We start from the raw sequence: 24,829 nt of genomic DNA on the forward strand, positions 1-24,829 counted from the left end.
TCTTGAGTCCTGATGGTGCATTAGCATTTCATAATATTACTTAAGGTGGCATTTATTCCATGGCACATATACTGCAAAGCAACAACAGGGACCAGGATGGTACAGCTGTTCTTTGCAACTTTGTTCAGACACAAATGGCCAGTTCTTTAAAGATATTTGGCACCTAGTGGGATTTTCAAAAGCATCTGGGACCTAACACCCATTGAAAAATCTGGCTAGGTACCTAAATACCTTTAAAAATATGATCCAAAGTGACTCTGCATTTCCTTGAGTCTAAATCTCCAGTAATCTAAGATGTCCAGCTGCAAATCCATCCCTGTGTGAGATAGAGCCAGATGCTCCTTGCAGGATTCTGTATGTTTGATTTCTTTCCTTTCTTGTTACTAAGTTCAGTTGGAGTTGCTTGGCAACATCATGGCGGAAGATCTTTGGGGAGAATTCCCTTGTGGTCATGAAAACGTGTATAAGTAATTGCAGTGTGGCACTTTGGGAATCCTGCTTCGGTTGTGCCATTCACTTCTATCCAGGTGAATTAGGTTGGGATTTGTATTGGGGAGATGGGGGGGAGGGAATTCTCTGTTTATCGATTCCACTGGCATTTCTAGTAGATTAATTAATGGATCATGTCTGAAGCAAATCAAAGCCAGCTGGCCAGATCCTAAGCATATATAAAGCAGTACAACGAACGCTGAAGTCAATGGTGCTACACAGATTTATGCAAGCTGGGGATCTGCTGAATTATACCAGTTTAGGGACCTGGTTCAATATGGTTAGTGTGTGTTTGTCTGAGTTTGTGTACAGTTCATTTGGTACATGTGTTTGTCTGTTTCCTTTACTCTCTCTGTGTGCATGTGTCTAGAACTGCATTTGTCTGGAATTTGTATGGATGTGTTTGTAGTTCTGTGTGGATGAGATCATATTTGTGTGTTTTATTTTGTTTGTAGGGTTGTGTGTGTGATTCTCTATGCAGCTGTCTATGTATCATGTTTTTATGGTCATATACCTGTGCTAATCATTTTTTTTGCATGTTCATAAGTGTGTGTCTAACTGCATTTGCCTCCTCATCTCTGTGTGTGTGTCATTGTGATTGACTGTAGGTTTGTGTGTGAGATTGTCTGTTGTGAATGTATGTTCATCTGTGTGTATTACAAGTCACACAGAAACTCCAGAGACATGTATCTCTGTCTTTCTAGGCACTTTTAAAAATCCCATCCACGGTCTGAGGATATGTGTTTGCAGGTTGTCTTTGTGCTCATGTGTGTGTCATAGAATCATAACTCTGGAAAGGACCTTGAGAAGTCATCAAATCCAGCCCCCTTTGCTGAGGCAGTAAACCTAGACCATCCCTGACAGATGTTTGTCCACCGTCTTCTTATAAACCTCCAGTGACGGGGGTTTCCACTGTCTCCCTTGGAAGCCTTTTCCAGAGCATAACAACCCTTATTTCATTTTTGAGACAAGGTGGGTAAGGTATTATCTTTTATTGGATAGCCTTTTGTTGGTGAGAGACAAGCTTTTGAGCTTACACAGAGCTCTTCTTCAGGAAATTATTTCATTATGTCAATGGGTTTGTATTTGTATGTTGTGTAATATATGTGAAAGGTGGTTTCAAAAAGGACAGTGATCAATTGTTCTCCATGTCCACTAAGGGTAGGACAAGGAGGAATTGGTGTAGTTTGTATCTGGACAGATTCAGGTTAGATATTAGGAAAAACTCTTCAGCTCGAAGGATAGTTAAGCTCTGGAACAGGTTACCTAGGGACGTTGTAGAATCCCTGTCACTGGAGATTTTTAAGAAAAAGGTTGGAAAAACATCTGTCAGAACTGATCAAAGTTCACTTGGCCCTGCCTCAGCATCAGGAGCTGGACTAGATGACCTCTTGAGATCTCTTCCAGCCCCACATCTCTTCGATTCAATGTCTACTTATATCTGTTGATTTGTTTGTGTCAGGCTGTTGTGTATGTATGTTGAAGACTAAGGCCAGAATTTTCAAAGGGAGCTGTGGGCTAGTTTTTTAAAGGTATTTAGGCACCTAGTGGGATTTTCAAAAGATTTAGGTGACTAACACCCATTGAAATCATTTGGACCTTAGTGATTTTGGATAACTCAATTTTCAGTTTTCTAACATGTGATGCCTTAAAGGGGGCTGATTTTCAGAAAGTGCTGAAGAATCATGTCCCTTTAAGGTGACTTAAATTGGGCAACTCAGAATCTTTTGGGCAGCTTTGAAAATCTTAGACATAGGGGGAGATTTTTCAAGGGTACAAGGGATAGTTAGGCCTCCAGCTCCCATTTCAAAGGTAGCCTGTGTCTTTAAAAATCCTCTCCCTTCCCCAGTGCCAACTCTCAATGCCATATTAAATATTGTAGCTGGGCTTCTGCTCATCTGGGCAGCCCCATATTCTACAGTTCGTATGCCCCACTTCTGTCTGCCAGGCCCCTGCATCCCAAGGCAAATCTATGGTTCCTGTGAATTCAACATAGCATGACTAAGTATGAGCATCAGGTCTCATCTAAATGAACACTTAGTTTGAAGCAAGCTGGGGTGCACTAAGTATCTGACTGGATGCTGCTGCCACACACTAATAGCTCCCGAATGCACTTTGAGCTACTCCCATTGCAAAGCAGGCTAGATCAAAGCACACTAGGGGAGTGTTAGTACATGGCAGCAGTGTCCAGATGGACACTTGTTACACGGCAGGCAAGGGGGTAGATTTAGACCCGTCATTAAGCGTCGATGTAGATAAGACCTCAGCGGCAGTCTGAAAGTCTTGGAGCTTATGTGCTTTGTGGCACGGGTGGGAGAGGGATATTAATTAGGTGAGGAGGAGAAGAGAGTGCAGGGTGGCCACAGGCAGGAAGGACATAGAAAGAGAACAAGAGTTAGACAGATGCACAAAGAAAGAAAGAAAGAAAGAAAGAAAGAAAGAAAGAAAGAAAGAAAGAAAGAAAGAAAGAAAGAAAGAAAGAAAGAGACTAATCTAGCCCTGATAAGGATGATGACGATAGATAGATAGATTAGGTAGGAGTGAGTGAGTGATTAGCAGGAGATAAGGGGAACTAGTTGATTCTTCTACCGCTGAAAAGTGTTATTAGGTTTATATGTGTCATATTCAATGATGTACCTGGGTATGGACCCAGATGGGATGTAGATGAGGAAATGGTGTGTGCTGGCTGGCTGGGAGGTGGCATGGAAAATGCATGGAGGTGGCAGAGGGAAAAGTTGGTATGAAACAAACCAGCCATGGGGGAGTTTTGTGGAGCGTTATGAATTTAGTACCAGAGTTGCACACAGGGACTTTTCTGAAACAGGATTTCTCTTGTATTGATCAGACCAGATTTCAAACAGCATTACCTCCTCACAGCGCTATAGATAGGGGTTATCCTCTCCTCGATTAATGATGAATTTAAGTCTGCAGCCCAAATTTGTATTGAGTAGAAATAGCTAAGCACACAAAAGCACAGACATGCACAAACATATACAGACACAGAAACCACATATACATGCTACTGCATTTACACATGCACAAACACAATTAAACACACACACTGACACTACAAGTACACACAGAAAAACACACACACATAACGCACACAATCATATACATACACATTGAAACACACACATGCAGATGCTACCAGAATCACACAAAAGCACATGCAATTGAACACACAAACACCTAAATACAAATCAGCAAACATTCAAAATTGTATACATACACAACTGAACACAAATAGAGGCACTACCACAATCACACAAAATCACATACACAAACAACACCACACACAGTACAACCATATACATATACAATAGAAAATAGGCACTACTGCAATCACACACACAATGACAAACATATACAACAACACACACAATCATATATATTGTGATGGGGCAAGGCCCGATGGCTATAGAAAAGTAGTGGGAGATAGATATATTAGCTCCAGGCTAAACAAATCCCTGGTACCAGCATAAGTGAAATGGCAGCTGCTCCAGGTCAATTAAGACACCTGGGGCCAATTAAGAACTTTCCAGAAGGCAGGGAGAATGCTAGGTTGATTGGGACACCTGAAGCCAATCAAGGGCTGGCTGAAACTAGTTAAAAGCCTCCCAGTTAGTCAGGTGGGTGTGCATGTCAGGAGCTGTGGGAGGAAGTTGCGCTGTTGGAGAGGCTGAGTAGTACACACCATATCGGGCACAAGGAAGGAGACCCTGTGGTAAGGGTGAAGTGGAGCTTGAGGAAGTGAGGGCTGCTGTGGGGGAAGTAGCCCAGGGAATTGTACATGTCATATTTCTAAAAGGTCAGCTACCATAGCTGATACTATTAGGGTCCCTGAGCTGGAGCCCGGAGTAGAGGGTGGGCCCAGGCTCCCCCCACCCCACCTTTGCCCCCTGATTAATCACTGAGACTGAGAGACAACAAAGACTGTGCCAGGAAGGATAACTTCTCCTCACCTCCCTCGCTGGCTTATGATGAAAATGGCTCAGTAGACTGTGACCTTTGTCTCTAGAGAGAGAAGGGTTACATGGAGGGTCACAGTAAGCCTCTGAGGCTAGCAAAATCCGCCAGGGAACGTGGGACCCATGAAGCAAGGACAGAGCTTTGTCACAACTGGGGTCAGAAGTGGGATTTTGTACACAGCGTGGCAGAAGAAAGAGTTTTGTTTTTTTTTTAAAGTGCACTGGGGTTTTGGATTTTTGGTTTGTTTGTTTGCTTTGTACCACAATGGAGGAGGTGGTAAGAGCTCTGGTACAAGCCACAGCAGCCCAGCAGGAGGCCACCCGGGTTCAGGCAATGGCACAACAGGAATCTATGTGGCTACAGCAGGAAACCACTCAATTATTGATGAGTCTGGTGACCCAAGATCATGCCCTCTTGAGAGAGGTGGTGGACCAGCTGAAGATCCTCACCACCAGATGGGACGCGAACCCTGAGAGCCACTGGTTGTCTGCCAAAGATGACATCAGGAGATAACATAGAGGCATATATCCTCTCTTTCGAAAGGACTGCTCAGCATGAGGCGTGGCCCCAGGAGCAGTGGACCAGCATTTTTTGTGTGGAGAGGCCCAGAAGGCCTACTTTGACTTGCCTGCCACGGATGCCACTGACTATACCCGTCTGAAGGCAGAGATCCTAGCACGATCAGGGGTAACGGCAGCGGTAAGGGCCCAGAGGTTCCATCAGTGGAAATACCAGGAGAACAAACCCCCAAGGTCCCAGCATTTCAACCTCATACACCTCGTTACAGCCTGAGGTGTGCAGGCCGGGGGAGATTTTGGAGACCCTGGTCATAGACCATTACATGTGGGGACTGCCACCAGATCTCCGCAAATGGGTAGGCCAGAATGATCCGTCCACCTACGACGAGATGATCACACTAGTAGAAAGATGGATGACAGCCAGGGAACTGACCCGACTACCCAAGCACCCGTCCCCAACCCTGGAAGGTTGGGCAGCCAGACCCCGGGGAGTCCTAGGGAGAAGAAAGGGGAGGCGAAACCAGAAGGAAGGGATTGGCCTGAGTGGGGGGAACCCCAGGACTAAACCCCCTAACCCCCGGGTTAGGGGAATGATTAAAAGCAATTATAGATGTTATGCATGTGGGGAGTGGGGACACATAGTAGCACAGTGTCCCAGCACCGAGGAGCCTATGCAATGTAACTTGGGGGATTGGGAGGTCCCATGCTCCCTTATTCACCTTGCGGGGGTCGCATTAGCCCTGCATAATTACACCAGGCCAGTGATGATAAATGGAGCAGAGACTACAGCGCTTGTGGACTCTGGGAGTGCTATCACCCTCATATCGGGTAAGCTGGTAAAAAGTAGTCAGCTGCTACGAGCCAAACGCGTAGCAGTGATGTGCGTGCATGGGGCCGTGAGCCACTACCCCACCATCCCAGTGGAGATAGAGGTTCAGGGAAACCCCATTGAGGTGACCGTGGGCGTAGTTCCTAAACTCCCATATCCTGTAGTCATTGGGAGGGACTATCCAGGGTTTGATAATTTACTCCCCCCGGAGAGGCTGGAGGGAGGTGGGGACCCTGAGGACAGCAACTCGTCACCAGTGGAATGTCAATCCCCATTGTTCGCTGAGATTTCTCAGGATCTGTTCTCAGCCCCCCGAAAGAGCCGGAAGACAAAAAAAGAGAGGAACGCCGCAAAGGCCTTGGGAACCCAGATCCTGACCCAGGGCCAGAAGACCTCCCTAGTAGGCAGATGGATGCGAGCGGCCAACAAGAAACTTCCACCACAGAAGGTGAGCCAGAAGCTGCCCCCAGCCATGATGGTGGCGAGCCATTGGAAGAAGCAGAAGCCGGCCCCTGGGAGCTTGGGCAGGTTAGTCCTGGGAGAGAGACTTTTGGGTGGGACCAGGCGGAGGACCCCAGATATGATAACGCCAGGAAAAAGGTGGCCGAGATCGATGGGATACCCGTGGATGGGAAGGTCTGGGGTCCCGGACCTTACTTTATAGTGAAGAAAAAGCTCCTGTACCGCATGGTGCAAATGCAGGAGCAAGAGATACAACAACTTCTGCTACCACAAAAACATCAAAAAGTCATACTGAGTCTCGCCCACAGTCACCTGTTTGGAGGACACCTAGGGGTAGAGAAAACCCAGGCACGGATTCTGCGGAGGTTCTTCTGGCCAGGAGTACATGAAGATGTCCGGCGATACTGCACCTCTTGTCTGGAGTGTCAGTTACATAGCCCTCGCCCGCACTTACAGGCTCCTTTGATACCTCTTCCAATAATAGAGGTTTCTTTTGAATGGATAGCCATGGATCTGGTAGGACCCCTAGAGAAGACAGCTCGGGGCCACCAACATGTGCTTGTTGTACTGGACTATGCAACCTGGTACCCGGAAGCTGTTCCCCTGCACAACACAGCTTCCAAGACAATAGCTAAGGAGCTAGTACAGATCTTTGCCCGGGTTGGGCTATCCAAGGAGATATTGACTGATCAAGAGACACCTTTTATGTCCAAGTTGATGAAAGATCTCTGTTCATTGCTCCATGTACAAGCCCTACAGACCTCTGTATACCACCCACAAACAGATGGCCTTGTGGAAAGGTTCAATAGGACCCTCAAGGCCATGATCAGGAAAGTGGTGAGCCGGGATGGGAAAGATTGGGATACCCTATTGCCTTACCTCATGTTCACCATCCAGGAGGTTCCACAAGCCTCCATGGGTTTCTCTCCATTCAAACTACTATATGGGCGCCACCCTCGGGGCATATTGGATATAGCCAGAGAAGCCTGGGAAAAGGAGCCAAATCCCGGAAGGAACATAGTTGAGCATGTACTGCAGATGAGAGATCTGATAGCCCGAGTTACACCCATTGTACGGGAACACTTGGAGAGAGCACAGGAGACCCAACGAACCCATTATAACCACCAAGCGAAGCTTTAACGATTCCAACCAGGGGATTGGGTGATGGTATTGGTGCCCACAGCAGAAAGTAAACTGTTGGCCCAGTGGCAGGACCCTATGAAATAATTGAAGCCGTGGGAGAGGTGAACTAGAAGGTGTGGCAGCCAGGCTGCTGGAAATTGGAGCAAATTTACCACTTCAATCTTCTAAAACCTTGGCACGATCGAGAGGCATGCTTAGTCATGCAGGAGACCCTTCCCCAGGAGGATAATTTACACGAGCAAGTGAGGATATCATCCAACTTGACGCCGATCCAAAAGATCGAGGCAGCCGACATTATTAATCGCAACTGAGATGTGTTCTCTACAAAACCAGAGCTGACTACTGAAACCTATCACCATATCCGCACGATCCCCGGAGCCAAGGTAACATTGAGACCCTACCGAATCCCAGCAGCCAAAAGAGAAGAAATCAAGGATGAAGTAAAGAAAATATTAGAATTAGGGGTTATTGAAGAGTCTTACAGTCAGTGGTCCAGTCCCATTGCTCTAGTGCCTAAACCTGATGGTACCATGAGATTCTGTCATGACTTTCGCCGACCGAATGAAATATCCCAGTTTGACGCACACCCCCTACCACGCATCGACGGACTGGTTGACCGACTGGGTAGTGACCGATTCTTGACTACACTGGATCTGACAAAAGGGTACTGGCAGATTCCTCTGACCAAAGCAGCTAAAGAAAAGACAGCATTCTCCACCCCGGATGGGCTATTCCAGTACACTGTCCTCCCTTTTGGGCTACATGGGGCCCCAGCCACATTCCAGCGCCTCATGGATAAGCTGCTGCGCCCCCATACTAGTTACGCAGCTGCATACCTAGATGATATCATCATCCATACGCCAGACTGGGGAACCCACTTGGAGAAAGTTGAGGCAGTACTCCTTAAGGCGGGCTGGCCTCACTGCTAATTGCACTAAATGCGCCATAGGGCTAGCAGAGGCTAGGTACCTGGGATATATTGTGGGAAGGGGCATAGTGAAGCCCCAAATGAATAAGCTAGAGGCAATTCAAAACTGGCCCCAGCCGACCCGAAAGAAGCCGATCCGTGCTTTCCTAGGTGTGGTAGGATACTACCGAAGTTTTATTCCCCACTTCAACACTAGGGTAAGTCCCCTAATGGACCTGGTGAAGGCCCGAGATCCAGACATGGTAAAGTGGACCAACGCAGGAGAGGGGGCATTCACAGACCTTCGGACATCCCTCTGTAATGACCCCATACTCATAGCCCCGGACTTTAACAGGGAATTTATTTTACAAACAGACGCTGCCGAGGTGGGGTTGGGGGCAGTTCTGTCGCAAATGGTGGGAGAAGAGGAACACCCGATCCTCTACCTAAGCAGAAAGCTTCTCCCAAGAGAACAGAAATATGCAGTAGTCGAGAGAGAATGCCTTGCTGTCAAATGGGCTATGGAGACACTGCGTTATTACCTCTTAGGCAGGCGATTTACTCGTTTGACGGACCATGCACCCCTCCAGTGGATGCAGTGGAATAAGGAAAAGAATGCAAGGGTCACCAGGTGGTTTTTATCCCTCCACCCATTCCAGTTCCGCATACAGCACACGGCTGGATGCCACCATGGCAACGCTGATGGTCTGTCACGAGCATACTCCTTGGCGTCCCAAGTTGCCCAACTCTATGGTGTTGAGGGGGGGTGGGGGGGTATGTGACGGGGCAAGGCCAGATGGCTATAGAAAAGTAGTGGGAGATAGATATATTAGCTCCAGGCTAAACAAATCCCTGGTACCAGCATAAGTGAAATGGCAGCTGCTCCAGGTCAATTAAGACACCTGGGGCCAATTAAGAACTTTCCAGAAGGCAGGGAGAATGCTAGGTTGATTGGGACACCTGAAACCAATCAGGGGCTGGCTGAAACTAGTTAAAAGCCTCCCAGTTAGTCAGGTGGGTGTGCATGTCAGGAGCTGTGGGAGGAAGTTGCGCTGTTGGAGAGATTGAGTAGTACACACCATATCGGGCACAAGGAAGGAGGCCCTGTGGTAAGGGTGAAGTGGAGCTTGAGGAAGTGAGGGCTGCTGTGGGGGAAGTAGCCCCGGGAATTCTACATGTCATGTTTCTAAAAGGTCAGCTACCATAGCTGAAACTATTAGGGTCCCTGAGCTGGAGCCCGGAGTAGAGGGTGGGCCCGGGCTCCCCCCACCCCACCTTTGCCCCCTGATTAATCACTGAGACTGGGAGACAACAGAGACTGTGCCAGGAAGGATAACTTCTCCTCACCCCCCTCGCTGGTTTATGATGAAAATGGCTCAGTAGACTGTGATCTTTGTCTCTAGAGAGAGAAGGGTTATGTGGAGGGTCACAGTGAGCCTCTGAGGCTAGCAAAATCTGCCAGGAAACTCAGGACCCATGGAGGCAAGGACAGAGCTTTGTCACAATATACACAATAAAACTCTCACAGACACACACACACATACACAACCACAACCACAATCATGCAATCAAACACAAACACACACATGAAGAGACACACAGGTACATTTTCTTGCCTTTATATTGCACAATTTAAGCTGAAATTATCCCCTAAAATTTTCTGTTCTAGTTCACAAACAACCTAAATCTGAGATTTCCAAAGCCACCAAAGGGATTTAGGTGCCCAGTTCCCATAAATTGTCATGCAGACTGGGTATCCAAATCCTTTAGGTGGCTTTGAAAACCTCAGCCTCATTCCTTACATTTATTCTCTTTAGAGTCATCCTTCTCAGCTCTGAAGAAATGGCAAATGAAACTGCCCCAACCGAATTCATCATCATGGGGTTCTCCAACCTCCAGCAGCTGCAGTTCTTGCTCTTTAGCATCTTCTTGGTCACCTACCTCTGCACTCTGGTGGGGAACATCTCCATCATCATGATCGTCTGCACAGATCCCCAGCTCCGCATCCCCATGTACTTCTTCCTGGGGAACCTCTCTTTCCTGGACATCTGCTACACCACCACCAATGTCCCCCAGATTTTGGTGCACCTGTTGGCAGAAAGGAAGAGGATCAGCTATGCAGGCTGCATCGTGCAGCTTTATTTTTTCCTCTCCTTTGTGGGCACGGAGTGCATCCTCCTGGCTGTGATGGCTTATGACCGCTATGTGGCGATATGCAACCCCTTGCACTACTTCCTCATCATGAGGAAAGCCTTCTGCCTCAAGCTAGCTGGTGCCTGCTGGGCCAGTGGCTTCCTCAACTCTGTGGTGCACACATTGTTCACCTTTCAGCTGCCTTTCTGCGGGGACAACCAGCTCAACTACTTCTTCTGTGACATCCCACCCCTCCTCAAACTCTCCTGTGGGGACACCTCCCTCAATGAGATCATCCTGCTCACCATTGGGGTCTTCATTGGGTGGACTCCATTCCTGTGCATAGTCCTGTCTTATGTCTACATCATCTCCACCATCCTGAAGATACGCTCCACAGAAGGGAGACTCAAAGCTTTCTCCACCTGTGCATCCCACCTGACCATCGTCCTGCTATACTACGGAAGCTCCATCTTCACCTACATCCGGCCCATCTCCAGCTACTCGCTGAACAATGACAGACTGATCTCGGTGCTTTACAGCATAGTAACCCCCATGATGAATCCACTGATCTACACCCTGAGGAACAAGGATGTGAAGGGGGCTCTGAGAAAAGTTTTCTTGGGGAAATTGTGTTTGCAATGAAAGGGGCAAATTCCCCCTCCCAGAGGCTTCTCAATATTATCTGGGGGTGTCAAGGTTCCTTCCCCACTCGGAATTCTAGGGTACAGATGTGGGGACCTGCATGAAAACCCCTAACTTTATTTTTACTAGCTTAGGTTAAAACTTCCCCAAGGTACAAACTATTTTACCTTTTGCCCTTGGACTTTATTGCTGCCACCACCAAGCGTCTAACAAATATCTAACCGGGAAAGAGCCCGCTTGGAAATGTCTTTCCCCCCAAAATCCTCCCCAAACCCTACACCCCCTTTCCTGGGGAAAGCTTGATAAAAATCCTCACCAATTTGCATAGGTGAACACAGACCCAAACCCTTGGATCTTAAGAACAACGAAAAAGCAATCAGGTTCTTAAAAGAATAATTTTAATTGAAGAAAAAGTAAAAGAATCACCTCTGTAAAATCAGGATAGTAAATACCTTACAGGGTAATCAGATTCAAAACATAGAGAATCCCTCTAGACAAAACCTTAAGCTACAAAAAGACACAAAAACAGGAATATACATTTCATTCAGCACAACTTATTTTATCAGCCATTTAAACAAAACAGAATCTAATGCATATCTAACTAGATTACTTACAAAGTTCTAAGACTCCATTCCTTTTCTGTTCCTGGCAAAAGCATCATACAGACAGAGAGAACCTTTGTTTCTCCCCACCCCCCCCTTCCAGCTTTGAAAGCATCTTGTCTCCTCATTGGTCATTTTGGTCGGGTGCCAGCGAGGTTATCCTAGCTTCTTAACCCTTTACAGGTGAAAGGGTTTTTCCTCTGGCCAGGTGGAATTTTAAAGGTGTTTACCATTCCCTTTATATTTATGACAGGGGGCTAAAGTTCTCTCCTTTGTGTTTTCCCATCTATGTTCAGTAGTATTGGAGAAAACATGAAAAAATAAAATTTACAACAATATACAATAAAAATCTAGACATTGTTTTCAGTTTGAACATTGAAATGGTCCTATTTTTGTCTTTTCTGATTAAACATTGTACTGAATTGCTAATAATGGTTGGCTTTTTTTACAATATTTAAGTGAAATTGTATTCAAAATAATTCTCAAAATGGTTAGCACAATTTTTCATTTACTGAACCTGCTCAGGTAAATAAAAAATCAACTATTTCAATAAATTTTTATATCATACAAATAATTGCAAAAAAAAACTCCTAAAAAATTAAAATGTCCACAACTTTTTACACACACACACACATACACTCACACACACACCCAATTTATAAAAGACTATTTTTGAGGATTTTTTTTCTGTTTCAAAATGTTTGGTCTCCTCCAGCAGTAACAAAACATAAAATAAAACAAAACAAAATCAATAATAGTCAACTCATCAGCTCATCTCACAGAACAGAGAACAAAAAACACATGGTGAATTCCAAAAAAATTGCTTTATTTACAAAGCCGTGTAAATTAATCAGTAAATGAAATAGCAGAGAACAGTAACAGATGGTAAAAAGAGGTTTATACTGATCGTAAGATGGCACCAAAGATAAGAAGACACAATGTATAATGGATGCTGGTGGCTGTAGGCCTTGCTGAAGCCCTATGCATGAGTACCAATATGAATCAAAGGCTGGGAACCAGAGTAGGCCTGGCTTTGGCAAAATAGCAATGCATCAGGTGCCAGCTAACCAAGTAAGCACATTCCTGACCAAAGAGCATGGTACAAAAACACACAGATCTCTCAAGTAACTATGTAAAGACATTCTTATGAGATGGTACAAGAACACATCGACCCCTCGTAAGAAAAGGAGGGAATGACAGGATAATGGGTGTGGATGTTTTGTTCGAACTAGCAGGTACAAGGACAAGGGCGGTAACTAACATCAGGAGAGTAAAACACAACTTGTTTGTATCAATGTGTATATAAGCAGAGTCAGGATGAGCTCTACCCTTACATCTGGTGGTGAATAGTGGTGAGCTGTGGAAAAGAACTTCAGGGGCTGATCTTGTTTGCATAGGCACACCCACCCCGCCTAGAATGAGGCCATAGCTGTGCAAATGGTCACTTGGGCTGCTGTGGGATCCCCAGTTTCTCTGTTATTGGGGCAGGCAGAATAAAGTGTTGTTACCCTGATTATGTGAATCAAGGACAGTGGAACTGTTTTATGACAGAGGGACTCACCATCAACTAAGTAACACTCGCTAGGCAAGGGACATGGGTTCCAAAACTCATTGAATTGAAAGGGTTTGGGGGGCAGGTTCTTGTACCAGGTGGTGTGGGCCTGTTTTGAGGGCCCAAAACCTCACCTCATCACTGTGGAATAGCAGAGCTAATTTTGATTCTATTAGGAGCCTAAATACAGGCTGCTGAGCTGAATTCACTGTGGGCCAGCACTGAGGCTTCCCCTACTATAAGCTGAAATCACTAAAGAGCTAAAATTACTAAGCTGAAATCACTGAGTGCTGTGTTAAGTAGTGGGGGAGGGGGGGGGCTGAAGATATATTGTGGAATGGCTGGCAGAGCAGAGCAGTTCATGGGATGGCTGGTGGAGTGAAGCGGAGTGGCTTGTGGGATGGCTGGTGGAGTGGAGGGGCTTGCAGTGAAGGCTGCAGAAGAACCCCATGGAGAGGCGGGGCAGTCGGCCTCTGACCGTGTAAGGTTCCCCTTAACATGTAATGTGCCCCACCCCATTTCCACCCAGGCTGGGAGGTAAAACTCTGCAGATAAACTTTTGAACTCTGGGGCTGCAGTGACCAGGGACTTTGGGTAATTTTTGGGTTGCTGGACTCAAGAACCAAAGGGAAAGGACATGGCCCAATTTGCTTATCCATAGAATAGTGAGTCAAGGCCGAGGTCTTGGTCCTTATCTTCAAGTTGTTTAGTGGCTAAAAGATGTCCTAAAGCTGCAAAATGAGGACTGTGATTGAGAATTGGAAGGAACGTGGGGGGCAATGGGTGCAAAGGGGTGGGGATATAGGAGGGAATGGGGCTACGGGGAGGCAGAGGGAACTGGGGGGTTCAGAGGCAATGAGTGGAGCTATGTGGAGAAAGATTTAAGGCCAGGGGAGCTGAGAGGTGAGTGGGCATGAGGAATGATTATCTGGACTATAGGGAGATATGTGGGTGATGAGTCATATTATAGGAGAATATGGGGTTGTGAGTGGAGCTATAGGGGAGCAGGGGCACAAGCTAGTCTGGTGTGGTGAGCCAGACTATAGGGACATGGGTGTGTGTGAGGAGGGTTATGAGGGGCACAGGAATACTTAGAAAGAGAGAGACCCATTAAATAAACTGATATCTACACAGGTCCAGGGTGTGTTATTGTTCTACTCAGGTCAGATTACACGCTTAGTGCAGTTTGGAGTGATGTGAATAAATACATAAGTATTTGGCTCAATAAAGACCAGTAGGTCCACCTTATACACAAAGAGCAGCCGCTTACAGAGTGTTAACCTTTATTTTAACATTAAGGGCAAAAGTGGAGGCTGCATTAGAGATCCCAGTGCATGTGTGTGTGTGTGTGTCTCCTTAATAGCCTTCACCCTACTCAGCACAAGAGGTCTGTAGCTGGGAATAAGGATTTATCTGCATGTGAAGCTAGAGTTCACAGAGAACAAGTCAGCTGTACCGATGAAAGCTGCATTCCCCGGAGTTCGCAAGTATTGGTGAAATATTTCATACACTGATAGGCGTTAGGCACAAATTCACCACTCTGGTGGTTCCTGTTGCATTTATACAATGAAATGGTCTCCACTTCTGCTGGTTGCAGTTTAGATCTTTACTATTTCCCGTCCTTTTGTTGTGTTTATTGTTTGGTCTCATCCCTGTTACATTTTCCCCACTGGGGAGTTTACAGAGTTCTGATGTCTTATCCATAACATTAAAAGAAAGCCAGGAGAGAAACAGAAAATGGGAGGATGGATGATAATAATAAGATCTTGCTCTGATGCAGCATTTTTCACTGATGGCTCTCAAAACACTTTGTAGAGAAGCTCAGTATCATTATTTCCATTTTAAAGATGGGGAAACAGAGGCACAGGGTCATCCACCAGGAGAGCCCGGAATAGAACCCAGGTTTGCTGACTCCCCTACCAGTGTTCTGGTTACTAGGCCATGCTGCCTGCCTGGCAGAATGAAATGTCCTCAGAAAGGGATGCCCATTGCTTTCCTCTGAAGGAGAATCTTCCTTAAAATTCTTCCAAGAGCCATTTTTATCTCCTGGTTTCTCAAGCTATAGATGATGGGATTAATCAGCGGGGGCATCACAGAATAAAACACAGCCACCAGGTACTGTTTGAATGCAGAGTCAGAAGTTGGCATCATGTATGAAAAGATACCAGCACCAAGGAATAACATGACAACTGTGAGGTGAGGCAGGCAGGTGGAGAAAGCTTTGAGACGCCCCTCCACTGAAGAGATTTTTAGCACAGCAGAGAAAATGTGAATATAAGACACAGTTATGAAAGCAAAGCAGCATAAAGCTTCACATATACCAAATGCAATCAGGACAGTCTCACCGATGTGAGGATGGGAGCAAGACAGTTTCAGTAATGGGGGAATATCGCAGAAGAACTGGTCGATAAGGGACCCACAGAAGGGTAGTGAAAATGTGCTAGCAGTGTTCAAAGCAGAATAGACACCACCACCCAGCCATGCGCCACATGCTAGCTTACAGCACGCTGTCTTGTTCACAATTACTGTATAATGCAGAGGATTGCAGATGGCAATGTAACGGTCATAAGCCATAATGGTGAGGAACACAAGCTCTGTCTCTATGAATGAAAGAAAGAAAAACAACTGAGATACACATCCTTGGAAAGAAATAGCCTGGCTGTTCATGAGGGAGTTGATGAAGGACTTGGGGATGGTGACTGAAATGAAACAAATATCCAAGAAGGATAGGTTTTTCAGGAAGAAGTACATGGGGGTGTGCAGGTGGTAGTCAAGACTTATGGTTGTGATGATGAGAAGATTCCCCATGAGGGCAGCTAGGTAAATAGCCAGAAAGACCATAAAGTGTAAAATCTGCAGCTTCCGATTCTTGGAGACTCCCATGAGAAAGAATTCACTCCCTGTGGTTTGATTGGCCATGTCCTTCCAGGAGCCACTCTGCAAAGAGAGGGAGAAAGAGAACTTTTAGAAAGATTAAAAACTGACTTCATGGACTCTGTTTACTTAACTTTATAATATCTTTACACCTCACACATACCATTTTGATGTGCGGTGAAGAAATTATTAGAGACAGACAGACAGACTAGGTCTGTCCACTTGTCAATCACAGTCTTCATTTTGGAGCTTTAGGACATCTTTTAGCCACTGAACAACTGAAAGATAAGGATCAAGACCTCGGCCTCAGCTCACTATTCTATGGGTAAGCAGTGCCGAGAGTGTAGGACAGGTTTGATGTGCTTGTGGTGCTCTGTGTGGCTAAATGCGCTGCAGCAATATGAACTAGTTGGAGTTTCTTAAGAGCTGATGGCTTCATTCCTAGGTATAGTGTATAGTGACAGCCAGCGCTATCCATCCTCGATTGCTCCACCCACCAACTATTCATATCCCCCCACCCCAACTTACCCATATATTTGCTTAACATACTGGCTGAAGATGTGTTTGTCCCCATCTAGGAGCCGAAACACATAAAGAAGTTTGTGGTTTTGCTACAGCTTCCAAACTAGCAGATGCAGAGCAATGTTTTGAAAATTGCCTATGGGCCAGATTTTCAACGGCGCCTCAAGATGCATACAGGAACCTAGCAGGATTTTAAAAAGCGCCTAACCAAGTTAGGGCCCAAATTTGTAAAGGTATTTAGTCATCTAGCTCCCAATTTTTAAAGGTAATTAGGCATTGCTGCTCTCAGCGACTAATTGACACAAGTAGCTTATATTGCCAATCAGAAGTATAATTATGGAGACAGGGAAGGTCCAGACTTTAGTGTGGTCATGGAAAGAGTCAAATATGGCCACAGATATGTGTGAGTGTGTGACAGGACAGACTAGGTAGGTGAGGTAATATCTTTTAATGGACCAACTTGTGTTGGTGGAAGCTACAAGCTTTCAAGCTTCACAGAGCTCTTCTTTGGGTGTGGGGAAGGAAAGTAGAGTGTCTGAGGTAAATACAAGTTGGAACAGATTGTTAAGCATAAGGGGTAAACACATGTTTTGGGAAACCACTTAAAATGAACTGGGGCAATTGAGGGTTAGGCTGTTATGGCCTTCAAACAACCCCCCCAACTTCGTTAAGCTCATCATCAGAAGCAAGTTCACCACAGACCAGGACACACCAACTCAAAGCAGCACCAGACCCTGCCAGAACAACAGATGCAAAACCTGCAGACATATCCCCACTGCTCCGATGATCAATATTCCCCACAACTCACTTTTCAAGATTCATGGGTCCTATACACACCTATCACAACATGTGGTGTACCTCATCCAGTGCATCAAATGTCCAAACAACTACTATGTGGGTGAAACCAAACAATCACAATGCTCTTGAATGAACTCACACAGAAAAATGATAAAGGACAAAACCCATGAGTGAACACTTTTCACAAAGCAATCACTCCATTTACAAGCTGTCAGTCCTCATCCTCAAAAAAAAAACCTGCACGACACCTTAAATTCATAACTCTTCCAGACACTAAAAAATATGGACTCCACAGAGACACTGGTTTTATGGCTCATTACAACAATTTGTGACACACCCTACTGCCTGCTAATCCTTAATTGCCCACTCAATTTTAAGTGGTCTCCTACAGCATGTGTGAACCCCTTATGCTTAAAAATCTGTCCTAACTTGTATTTAGCTCAGACACTCTGCTTTCCTTCCCCACCCCTGAAGAAGAGCTCTGTGAAGCTCGGAAACTTGTACCTGCCATCAACAGAAGTTGGTCCAATAAAAGTTATTGCCTCAACCACCTCGTCTCTCTCATATCCTGGGACCACAACACCCTTGCAAACAGGCAGACAGAGAGATAGACAGAGCATGGAATAGAACTCACTCCCACAAGCCATAGTAGCTAGCGTGCTCATTACATTCAAACAAAATGCAAAGTTTGACCTAATTAAAGAGCAACACTGACTAGATGATCCAGTCATACAAGGTGCTAACTAGAGCTGCTTGGAAAAACAAGGACACATTTGGACAACATTTCTTGGGGCGGGGGGTTGGGGGGAGAATGTTTCCTCTTGTTCACCAAAAAATGCTTTGATGGAACTTTTTTCAACCAGCTCTGGTGCTCAGCCCTTCCTAAAAGGTGATGAGTGCCTCAGCTTCAGATGACTGCTTGGAATCTATCTAATTGTATAATTTCATTAAATCACCAGGTATTATGGTGATGTTCTGCATAGTATTAAAGCCTAGAGGTATAGCCAAAGCCACAAAAAGGATTTAGATGTCCAAATACCATTACTTTTAATTGGGAATTGGACATCAAAATACTTTGGGAAGATTTGAAAACCTCAGCCAGAAAGAGAGAGAGAGAGAGAGAAAAGAGGGAATGATAGAGAGATAGACAGAAAGACAGACAGACAGCGATAGGAATATAGGGACAGAGGAATTGCCATACTGGATCAGACCAGTAATCAATCTAACCCAGTATCCTTTCTCCAACAGTGGCCAGTAACAACTACTTCTGAGGAAGGTGCAAGATAGATAGACCATCACTTGCATTTTGACAGACAATTATCTAGTGTGGAAGTATAACATTGTATAAGTATAACGTTGTATAAGGGGACATGCTGGATACATTGTATATGAGAGGGCATGCCAAAAGATGTTACAAAGTATCTGAGGGATCATGCGTAGGGACAGTTAGCTTTTGAATGGAGAAGCAATTAAGATAGAGTCAGCACGTCTAAGAAGCAGGCATCAGAATGGAAGGTGTGAAGGGCAATTAGTTAAGTTAACTGGAAGCTGTTAAAGGAGATTGTTAAGGGTGGCAGGTAATTGAAGATATGTGACTGGTCTCAGGGATCTCGAAGGGTGGTGACTAAAATCTTTTTCCTTCTTTTGTCTGTAACTTCTCTGTAACTTGTTCTCCAAAACACTGTATAAATTAAAAGACACAAGCCCCACTCGGGGGGCTCACTTCTAAATGTATTAGCAGAGCAGCTTTGCTAATAAAACAGAGTGGTCTGATAAATTGTGAGTCTGAGTCAAACTTTGACACTAGGTAAGCAGATAGATAGATAAGATCTTATTTAATGCAGTGACTGTTCAAAAATTATGCCAAATCAGATTAATTAGCAGCAGCATCTAGCCAATTAACAGGAGTAGCAGGAGGAGTTCAAACAGGAATTAGAACTGTATACAAATAAGATAAAGTCATTGGCCAGAATGAGGAAATCACAGGCTCAAAAAGAGATTCACTCATTCTATATTTATGTGAGTGTAAATGAAGTGAATTTCTGAGAGCTGATGCACACTTTTGTTGCACAAGAGGTGAGACTAGATGATCACCATGGTCCCTTCTGACCTTGGAATCTATGAATCGATAAACCTCAAAATCTTACTGGCCCAAGGAGACCCCTTTTTGCTCACTCAGACAGAAACAGATACACCCCTATGTAAATCATTGATCACACACCCACATCTCACACATCCACACAAACCTCTGCTGTTCTCCAGCTTTATGGTGATATGTAAAGAAGCTAATGGCAGCCAATCTGAAAATCAGAGAGATGTGGTTGTGTGTCTTTCAGTGAGTGGTTGTGGGAACAAACACATAAGTTATTCAGCTATAGAGTCCATGAAGCATACCTGGGCTGGAAGACGCATATGTTCGCATATGGAAGACCTCCCTGATTCTTCACCAGTGCAGACTGCCTAGGTTGCTGAAAGGAGACTTATTAATAAAATGTGTGCTTTAAAGGGCCTTTGGGGAAAGGTCCCTGAGGTCCCATCATGGGATGTATGATGCTCACAGAAGGCAAAATCAGAGCTCTGTTTATTTTTCATATTATCATAGCTATGCACAGAAATGACAATGAGAGAAACATCAGGCCAAACTAACTCCTGGAGTTACATTGATTTCAGTGGTGTCAGGGTGGTAGAGGTGTTAGTCTGTATCAGCAAAAACAACGAGGAGTCCTTGTGGCACCTTAGAGACTAACAAATGTATTTGGGCATAAGCTTTTGTTGGCTAAAACCCACTTCATCAGATGCATGGAGTGAAAAACATAGTAAGCAGTATATATATATTGCAGCACATGAAAAGATGGGAGCTGCCTTACCAAGTGGGGGGGGGGGGGGGTCAGTGCTAACAAGGCCAATTCAGTTAAGGTGGAAGTGGCTTATTCTCAACAGTTGACAAGAAGGGGTGAATATCAAGAGAGGAAAAATTACATTTGTAGTGCTAACGAGGCCAATGCAATCAAGGTGGATGTCATCCATTTCCAACACATTTTCTTGTCAACTGTTGGAAATGAGTGACGTTCACCTTGATTGCATTGGCCTCATTAGCACTGACTCCCCACTTGGTAAGGCAACCCCCATCTTTTCATGTGCTCTAATATATATATATATATATTGCTTACTGTATTTTTTCACTCCATGCATCTGATGGAGTGGATTTTAGCACACGAAAGCTTATGCCCAAATAAATTTGTTAGTCTCTAAGATGCCACAAGGACTCCTTGTTGTTTTTGCTTATTTCAGTGGCTTACTCCTGAATGATGCCACTGTGAAACAGATTATATGTGTTTGAATGAACAGATAGGAAGTTTGAAGTGAATACAGTCCAGGAGTGTTTTGCACGTGGGAGAGGTAGAAAGCTCAAGGTCAAAGAGAGGTGGGTTGAAAAGAGAAATTTAGTATTAATTATTAATAGCAGATCTATTATGTTAATGGCTGAGTGAGAGGAGAATCAGCCCTTGGAAACCGTGACCATAATGTAATTAAATGTCACATCCTTGTAGGGGGGGAAATGCCAAAGAATTCCACCACAGTAGAATTAACTTCAAAAAGGGCAACTACACAAAAACGAGGAAGCTAGTTAAACGGAAATTAAAAGGAACAGTCACAAGGGTAAAATCCCTGCAAAGTGAATGGAGACTAGTCAAAAACATAACAGAGACTCAAACTAAATGTATATACACACACAAAAACAACACCATGGCTAAAACAGCAGAGTAAAAGAAGTGATTAGAGGCAAAAAAGGCATCCTTTAAAAATTGGAAGTCAAATTTTACTCTGCTAACTTTGGAAGTAACTCTGAGAGTGCCATAAATATAAAGGGAAGGGTAAACACCTTTAAATCCCTCCTGGCCAGAGGAAAAACCCTTTCACCTGTAAAGGGTTAAGAAGCTAAGATAACCTCGCTGGCACCTGACCAAAATGACCAATGAGGAGACAAGATACTTTCAAAGCTGGAGCGGGGGGGAAACAAAGGGTTCTCTCTGTCTGTGTGTTACTTTTGCCGGGACCAGAGCAGGAATGCAGGCCAGAACTCCTGTAAAGGGTTAATAAGCAATTTAGTTAGATATGCATTAGATTCTGTTTTGTTTAAATGGCTGATAAAATAAGTTGTGCTGAATGGGATGTATATTCCTGTTTTTTTGTCTTTTTGTAACTTAAGGTTTTGCCTGGAGGGATTCTTTATGTTTTGAATCTGGTTACCCTATAAGGTATTTAGCATCCTGATTTTACAGAGGTGATTCTTTTACTTTTTCTTCTATTAAAATTCTTCTTTTAAGAACCTGATTGCTTTTTCATTGTTGTTAAGATCCAAGGGTTTGAGTCTGTGTTCACCTATGCAAATTGGTGAGGATTTTTATTTTCCCCAGGAAAGGGGGTGTAGAGCTTGGGGGGATTTTTGGGGAAAAGACGTTTCCAAGTGGGCTCTTTCCCGGTTATATTTTGTTAGACGCTTGGTGGTGGCAGCAATAAGGTCCAGCGACAAAAGGTAAAATAGTTTGTACCTTGGGGAAGTTTTAACCTAAGCTGGTAAAAATAAGCTTAGGGTGGTTTTCATGCAGGTCCCCACATCTGTACCTTAGAGTTCAGAGTGGGGAAGGAACCTTGACAGAGTAACTGTGCTGCCATGTGCGATGTCCCCACGACAGCTAACAGCGCATAAGAGAGAAGTACGGGATCCATCCTGTGTCACTGCAGATTCTGGTGTGCACTACAAAAGAATGACAGTTGGAAAAAAAGCACAAAAGGAAGCCAGAGACCTTTGGAGGGGTGGGACAGAAAGCGATGCACGACGTTACATTTTGCACATCCCAGGATGCGCCGCGCTCTGTTTCCGCATTCCCACAACACCTAGTGACAGATGGTGTCGGCAGGCACTGTGGGATACATACCCACAGTCCATTGCTCTCACTGTGGACCAAGATACCCCAAATGTGGACATGATCTGCTGACAGAGGGAGCAAATGTAGACACGCTTTGGTGACTTTGCTTTTGTCAATGTTTCCTTGGTGACATTAGTTTCATCGAAAAAACTTGCCAGTGTAGACAAGCCCTTAGACATTGGTGTAAAAATCAGCTCTCAGTGTGACAAGGTGATGTGTATGGATTTATTTGTGAGTATGTACAGAAAGCTGTCAATGGTCTCAGAGCACTGTGAAGATGTTAAATACTTTGTTTATCAGTAGATAACAAGCCATTTTACAAGGTACCATTAACCTCATTTTACAGCTGTGGAAACTGAGGTACAGAACTACATGGCTTTCTCAAGGTCACACTGAGTCAGGAATAGAACCTTGCTTTCTTGACTCCCAGATTTCACCCATGGCACTAGATTACACTACATAATGGGGGATAATTGAGGTACCAGCCCAGCTGGAGGTGTGGGGTTACAGTATCTATAAACATGGTATTGGAAGGAGAAAGATGCCTAGAAAAGCAGAGATTCTGCAAAGCTCATCCACAACTACATTTAAACATCAACAAAATTACAATGACACCACATAACCCCAAATTATCTTTTTTGATGTCATATTTCACAGGTTATTTATTTAATTACATTTCTTGATAGGGCCCATGGCAGATACAGATTGGGGAAATCAAACTTCCATCACAGAATTCATCCTCCTAGGATTCGGGAATCTCCCTCAACTGCTGGTTCTTCTCTTCCTGCTGTTTCTAGTGATCTACATTGTGACCACGGCTGGGAACATCCTCATTGTTGCACTAGTTGTGGCTGATCAGCACCTTCACACCCCCATGTACTTCTTCCTGGGGAACTTGTCCTGCTTGGAAACCTGCTACACCTCCATCCTCCTGCCCAGGATGCTGGCCAGTCTCGTGACTGGGGACAGAACCATTTCTGTCAGTGGCTGTGTTGCGCAACTTGATTTCTTTGGTTCTCTGGTAGCTGTGGAATGTTGTCTCTTATCAGTGATGTTTTATTATCGGTATTTAGAGATATGCAAACCATTGCATTATGCAGCCCTTATGAATGGCAGGCTCCACTTCTGGTTGGCAGCTGGGTCTTGGGTAAGCGGTTTTGTGGCTTGCACCATCACTGCATGTTGGATATCACAAATGATTTTTGTGGCCCCAATGAAATTGACCATTTATTTTGTGATTACACCCCATTAGTAAAACTGTCCTGCAATGACACCAGCCTGATGGCTCTTGTGAACTTCCTGTTCTCCTCCATATTAACACTGCCTCCCTTTATATTAACCCTGGCATCCTACATGTGTGTCATTGCCACCATCCAGATAATTTCTTCCACAACTGGGAGGCAAAAGGCATTTTCCACCTGCTCCTCTCACCTCATTGTGGTTACACTCTACTATGGGACACTAATCATTGTCTATCTGCTACCAGACACCAACTCCTTGAGAGACCTGCACAACGTGTTCTCTCTCTTCTACACTGCCCTGACTCCCCTGGTCAATCCCCTCATCTACAGCCTGAGAAACAAAGAGGTCAAGGTGGCCTTGAGAAAAGCTGTTAGTGAAATTATGAATTTCATGACAAATAGCAAACTATTTTGTATGTAATTATTGTATTGTGCAATAAAATCAAGATAAGGGGAGCTCATCTGATGGGGTGATGCTGTGAATCACTGCTTGTGCTGGCAGCCCTTACCCATTAGAGCAGTTCTATTAAATACAATGGGACTCCTGATGTGAGGAAGAGTTACATGTCTGAATAAGGGCAGCAGGGCCAAGCAACCTCTGATTCATGTTTCTCTCTGCTGGTGTGGCAATATCAATTAACATGGGCTTGTTTGTCATACTGAGTTTTATTATTTATTATTATTATTATTATTGTATGATTTAGCACAGAAATATCTCTCTTTGTTTCCATCTGAGGCTGTCATTCACACTTCAGTGGGGTTCTAGAAATGAGAAATCAGAATGATTTGCTGTTTAACCTTCCCTTTCTTCAAAATGGGGATCATAATAGCTACCCCCATCATGTGGCCTTGTGAATATGAAAACATTCAGATTCAGATTGGACTCTGTGTTTACTCTCCATGATACAACACCTTGCTGTGTAATGGCTTTGACTTTAGTGGGTTTACACCAGTGTAAAATCACAGGAGCAGGTATGGTTTGCTACCACTGTATGAGAGTGTGTGGAAATATTATGATAGGTAGCAGCAGGGTAGCTAGAAATGAACATAAATTGGTGGTATCTGAGTGGCTTCCTTTCCAGTCAGTAGAATTACATTGGTGCTACTATGAACAGAATCAATGCAACTGTAGTGTAAGTGGGAGGAGTATCAGACTCCATAATCACGTTATCCAGGTAACGAACCCTCATGGTGTGAGAAAATTGCCTACAGGG

At 44.6% G+C, this 24,829-nt stretch overlaps 2 protein-coding genes and 1 pseudogene across 2 annotated transcripts; 2 read left to right on the plus strand and 1 right to left on the minus strand.

Annotated features, from left to right (window-relative positions):
- Positions 1–10,162: 10,162 nt before the first annotated feature.
- On the plus strand, positions 10,163–11,095 carry LOC140898171 (olfactory receptor 5V1-like). Its single transcript, XM_073311601.2, has one exon. It carries the CDS (start codon positions 10,163–10,165, stop codon positions 11,093–11,095), a length of 933 nt encoding a protein of 310 aa, XP_073167702.2.
- A 4,125-nt stretch (positions 11,096–15,220) lies between these two features.
- On the minus strand, positions 15,221–16,168 carry LOC140898172 (olfactory receptor 14A16-like). The gene has a single exon (XM_073311602.1). It carries the CDS (start codon positions 16,166–16,168, stop codon positions 15,221–15,223), a length of 948 nt encoding a protein of 315 aa, XP_073167703.1.
- A 6,897-nt stretch (positions 16,169–23,065) lies between these two features.
- On the plus strand, positions 23,066–24,036 carry LOC140898173 (olfactory receptor 10A7-like; annotated as a pseudogene).
- Positions 24,037–24,829: the final 793 nt, after the last annotated feature.

Source organism: Lepidochelys kempii, chromosome 14, assembly GCF_965140285.1.
Source record: "Lepidochelys kempii isolate rLepKem1 chromosome 14, rLepKem1.hap1, whole genome shotgun sequence".
NCBI lineage: Eukaryota > Metazoa > Chordata > Testudines > Cheloniidae > Lepidochelys > Lepidochelys kempii.

Bases quoted from the DNA above. Each gene is read 5' to 3' on its own strand.
- LOC140898171 (XM_073311601.2), top strand. From the start codon at position 10,163: ATGGCAAATGAAACTGCCCCAACCGAATTCATCATCATGGGGTTCTCC.
- LOC140898172 (XM_073311602.1), bottom strand. From the start codon at position 16,168: ATGGCCAATCAAACCACAGGGAGTGAATTCTTTCTCATGGGAGTCTCC.